The 5,518-nt window shown below is 41.5% G+C and overlaps 1 protein-coding gene across 1 annotated transcript; it reads right to left on the bottom strand.

The window, feature by feature from the left end:
* Positions 1-1,759: 1,759 nt before the first annotated feature.
* On the bottom strand, positions 1,760-4,547 carry LOC307258443 (tripartite motif-containing protein 16-like). The gene has a single exon (XM_080037972.1). It carries the CDS (start codon positions 4,527-4,529, stop codon positions 2,865-2,867), a length of 1,665 nt encoding a protein of 554 aa, XP_079894098.1. The 5' UTR covers positions 4,530-4,547; the 3' UTR covers positions 1,760-2,864.
* Positions 4,548-5,518: the final 971 nt, after the last annotated feature.

Consider the following 5,518-nt stretch of genomic DNA (forward strand, 5'->3'; position numbering starts at 1 on the left):
TTCACCCTCTCTGTGTCTGAGTTTTTTTTCACTAGAACCGAAACTAACTTGAGCTCTGATCTGAACAGCATGTGTGTGTGTGTAGTGAACGGGGCCTGCACTTCCCCACACTCTGGCTACACCCATATTTAAAGCTGTAGATCTAAAGGGGAGGGAACAAGGACAGATATACAGAGCGTAGCAAGCTGTGTTTCAGAGCAGGTACAAGAGGGAGGGTTTATTGAACTTGGCTTCATTCCAGGAAGAGAAGCGGCTTCATGAGAGAGATGCAGTGTGTTTTAACATTCGTTTACTATAGAGATCATTTGGAAATACATCAGATCATGCCTCATACCTTTGGTTAATATGGAGAAGTTTCTACATTCTTAGTAAACCTTACTGGGGGAAACACTTAGACTTTATATTCAGTGTGACACAAATGTCACTGTGCCTGCTGACAGCAACTTGATCAGAAGAATAGTAGAGGTAGTTCATTATGGGAACCAATGAGGGCGCCAGAGGCCAAACAGTTTAGTTGTTGACCTGCAGCAAGGCATGTAACAACTTCACTGAGCACAACACCAGTAAAGAGAGAATAGAATAGATGTAACTGTGAACTCAGGCTGCATCTGTATCTCTGTGTAGAATGAAACAAGTAAAATACAGGCAATAAATACTTGATACTGAACTGTTGTAACCACAAAACAGAAACCCCATTTTTAACTCTCAAATGCCAGTTGAGTTTAAACGCTTTAGGTGATTTTAGTGTTAACTGTTCAGCTGTGAGCTCAGAATCCTGAGCTACAAAAATAAAAAAAAATAAAAATACAAAAAATTCCCCTATTCATTTCTTTGGGACCAATGCAAAACTAAAGGGTACCTCGCACATCCGTAATTTATGGCAGATGCGTAGGAAATTATAATTTAAATCCAAAAGAGACAGGTTCCCGGACCCGCACACTGTCTTACTTGCAAAAATAGATATTTATTCGATGGCATCGTTTCAGTTCTAGACAAGCAAACATCCAGGCAAACATTAGGGACCAATGCAACCATTTCACCATCCCCCCTTTCCCCTCATTTCCTCCCTTTCCTCTCCTCCTCAACCCAAAGCCATGACTGAGTGTTCCCATCTGATTATTGAGACATTACTGATATTGTAGTCACACCGTTGAATGTCGCTCCCCTCCCACAACTCGCTCTTCCCTTTCCCCAGACATGAGCCCTGATTTCCCTGATCACTTCTGGCAGGACACTACCTTCACAACCTCCTCTGTCTGGATGTTCAGCTCATCACCTTGGCTTAATACACTCTGTCAGATGAACCAGGCTTGCTGAAGGTGGCACTTTACTTTAAAAAATATAATAAAAAACCTGTTTTACCACAGCTTATTCCGTACTATAAAACATAAGGTTGAAGTGAACCATGTCCATTTTTTAATCAATTGTTTCATACCAACACTGTTGTTTTTAGTGTATTTTCTTAGAGAGTGTATTCTATGTGGAAACTTCTACAATTATCCATCGGTATTATTCTGGAAATACTTCAAATCATGTCTTATAACCCTTACTGTACGTATTCGGAAACAAATGTTACTTAGCAGAAGTTAGAGGGGAGATTAACTATTTAGTTTCTGGTTTCGGTCATGCCACAAAATGAACACTGTACTTTCTAATAGTCTCTACTTTTTTAAATTAGTTTGTATGAAGAAATTAAGAAACCACTTTGTTTGCACATTCTTGATTCTTTATTTATGATATAAACCATCAGTTTGTTCACACATCCCCATCTCAGTAAAGTCTGTTCAATGATTTCATGCAGATACAGATTCACTTCATTTCAATCTCAGCTATGTAGAAGAAAATAATAAATTATGTTTCTACTGATATGATCAGGATAATTGCTGTGTTATAATACATCATATCTCAATTTGAATTTAACCAACAACATTTGAGCCTGTATGGGGGGGGGGGGCACTCTAACCAATACTCTACAAGCGCCTGAACATACAAATATATCATGAAAGTTTACACATTAATAAAGATACATGTCAGTTCAGCTAAACTAAAGTCACCATGAACATTGTTTGCCTCAGTGGCTAAATACACAGGAAACTTTTTACAGAAGAAATGTAAAGATTTCAATACCGTCCATAATGTTTGATTGACAGCTGATCTCTGTGCAGTGAAGAAAAACAACAACAACAATCATCTCTGATCAACAAAAACAAAGAAAAAATAAGTTTAAAGGTGCAGTGTTCAGAATGCATTGTCATTTTTAAGATCACATTTTGGAGAAATTGGTTAGGGTTACTTTTTCATAAGTATGTTTTAATTAGTGAGTAATTTTTTTTTGTATAACCTTACAATTAGCCTTGTATATCTACATAGGAGCTCAGCTCAGAACGGACAACCTTAACTGCATTACTTATTTTTACATATAGTGGGCGTCCTGTTGAAATTCACCTGTTGGAAGACGAAGTAGTACTATAGAATAAATAACTAAATACATCGGCACTAAATACGCGGCACCGCTGCGACCCTGCAGTTACACTATCTCCTGTCTTGGAGAGGTGTGTACTGAAAAGGCAAATTTCATTGTGCTGTAACGGTGCATATGACAATAAAGCTAAAGCTATCTATCTATCTTCTCCAAATCCCTTGATAGTGTGGAAAGACTTGAGGCAGTGGGGAATGATGCCATCTTTGGTAATTGGATTCTTGTCTTTGAAGGCCACCGTAGCTTCTGTAAATTCTCCCAAAGGGAGGGTAAAGCAAGGGAGCGTTGCAATCTGGATGCAACTAAATATTACGATATTACACACTGCACCTTTTTAAGGATTAAAAAACACATGCTTTTACCCACTCTATTTAACGACTTCTGTCTATTTGAGTTTACAGAACTCAGCAGCAGCATTAGAAGATAACCAAAGTCCAGCATAGAGCGGCTGAGTGAATGTGGTCTGGACTCTGTGTAGGAGAGTCATGGTTTCAGAGACGCTGTAGAAGGACAGAACACCTGCACTGTGATCCAGGTACACTCCTATTCTGGAGGGCTGAGGACCTGAGAGGGGAGTTTGGACACTGTTGAACCAAAATTTAAAACTCTTTTGAGAACAAACTAACGACCAGGATTTATCATTTCGTCCAAATTCACATTCATTTGAGCTCCCTGTTCTGCTGATATTCTTGTATGCGACTGCTATATCAACTCCAAACCCTCCCCACTCCACCTCCATGTAAGAACGTCCAGTCAGACTCTCTGTACTCAGGACCTGATGCCACTTAGTGAATCTGTCTGGATGACTAGAATAAGACTGTTGTTGTCTCATTCCTGTAGCCTTTCTGTTCCCCTCAGATAATAACACATTTATCTGTGCTGTGTTTGGATCCAGTGTGATGTCACGTGAATATCTTAAGAAGTCAGCTCTGGTCTTGGGCTCTGGTTCTGACAATAAAACATCCACGTCAGTCACTCTCAGTGAGATGTTTGTCCATGTCTCTCTCAGGACGTCCTGTAGTTTATCTCTGGCTTCTGACACAGCCGCTCTCACGTCCTCAAAGTATCTCAGAGGACGGATGTGGATGCTGGATGTAGATTCACTGAGTGTTGACAGTGAGGGGTAGTCGTGTAGAAACTGGTTGTGATCCTCTGTGTGTGAGAGGGTATTCAGCTCAGCGTCTTTCCTCTTCATCTCAGCGATCTCCTGCTCCAGCTTCTCCTGAAGATCTTTGACTCGACTCACTTCAGTTTCCTGCTTTGCTCTGACCTGCTGCTTCACATCAGAGCTTCTTTTCTGGATGAGACGGATCAGCTCGGTGAAGGTCTTCTCACTGTGCTCCACTGCTTTATCAGCAGAGCCATTGATAGCCTTCACCTCCTGTTGAAGCAGCTTCACATCTTTCTCTCTGTCCTGGATTCTCCCCTGGATGTTCTGTCGACTCACCTCGAGATCTTTCTGCCTCTCATTCCGTTCTGCTGCCGCTGACACTGTGTCGTGGCCTTTGTGTTCATCCAGAGAGCAGAGATAACAGATAGACTGCTGATCAGTGCGGCAGAAAATCTTCATCACCTCATCGTGACTGGAGCAGATGTTCTCCTGGAGCTTCTTGGAGGGCTCCACCAGCTTGTGTTTCTTTAATTGAACCACATTAAAATGAGACTGGAGGTGTTTCTCACAGTAAGAGACCATACACACCAGACAGGACTTGAGGGCTTTCAGTTTTCTCCCAGTGCAGATGTCACAGGCCACATCTTCAGGTCCAGCATAGCAGGGATCAGCAGGAGCAGCTTGTAGTCCAGTCTTCTTCAGCTCCTCCACTAAAACTGCCAACATGGTGCTTTTCACTAACTCAGGCCTCGGATCGAAGGCCTGCCTACACTGAGGGCAGCTGTAGGTTTTCTTTTGATCCTTTTCATCCCAGAAGTCGTTGATACAGTCCATACAGTAGCTGTGTCCACAGGGAATAGTCACCGGATCCTTCAGTAGATCCAGACAGATGGAACAGCAAATTATGTCCCTGTCGAGCTGAGGTCCTTTCTGCGCCATTTCACCTCTCTGTGTCAGCGAGTGTCTGAGTTTACTTTCACTAGAACCGAAACTAACTTGAGCTCTGATCTGAACAACATGTGTGTGTGCAGTGAATGGGGCCTGCACTTCCCCACACTCTGGCTACACCCATATTTAAAGCTGTAGATCTAAAGGGGAGGGAACAAGGACAGATATGGACAGAGCGTAGCAGGCTGTGTTTCAGAGCAGGGAGAAGAGGGAGGGTTTGTTGAACTCTGCTTCATTCCAGGAAGAGGAGCGGCTTTATGAGAGAGATACTGTGTGTTTGACACTTGTTTACTATAGAGATCATTTTGAAATACATCAGATCACGCCTCATACCTTTGGTTAATATGGAGAAGTTTCTACATTCTTAGTAAACCTTACTGGGGTAAACACTTAGACTTTATATTCAGTGTGCAACAAATGTCACTGTGCCTGCTGACAGCAACTTGATCAGAAGAATAGTAGAGGTAGTTCATTATGGGAACCAATGAGGGCGCCAGAGGCCAAACTGTTAATTTGTTGACCTGCAGGAAGACATGTAAAAACTTCACTGAGCACAACACCAGTAAAGAGAGAATAGAATAGATGTAACTGTGAACTCAGGCTGCATCCATTATCTGTGAAGAATGAAACAAGTAAAATACAGGCAATAAATACTTGATACTGAACTGTTGTAACCACAAAACAGAAACCCTATTTTTAACTCTCAAATGCCAGTTGAGTTTAAACGCTTTAGGTGATTTTAGTGTTAACTGTTCAGCTGTGAGCTCAGAATCCTGAGCTACAAAAATACAAAAATACAAAAAATTCCCCTATTCATTTCTTTGGGACCAATGCAAAACTAAAGGGTACCTCGCACATCCGTAATTTATGGCAGGTGCGTAGGAAATTATAATTTAAATCCAAAAGAGAGAGGTTCCCGGACCCGTACACTGTCTTACTTGCAAAAATAAATATTTATTCGATGGCATCGTTTCAGTTCT

The sequence above is a fragment of the Ammodytes marinus genome (assembly GCF_949987685.1).
Source record: "Ammodytes marinus genome assembly, chromosome: 2".
Lineage (NCBI taxonomy): Eukaryota > Metazoa > Chordata > Actinopteri > Uranoscopiformes > Ammodytidae > Ammodytes > Ammodytes marinus.

What these genes read in the sequence shown, in the direction of transcription:
- LOC307258443 (XM_080037972.1), bottom strand. Translation starts at nt 4,529, where the DNA reads ATGGCGCAGAAAGGACCTCAGCTCGACAGGGACATAATTTGCTGTTCC.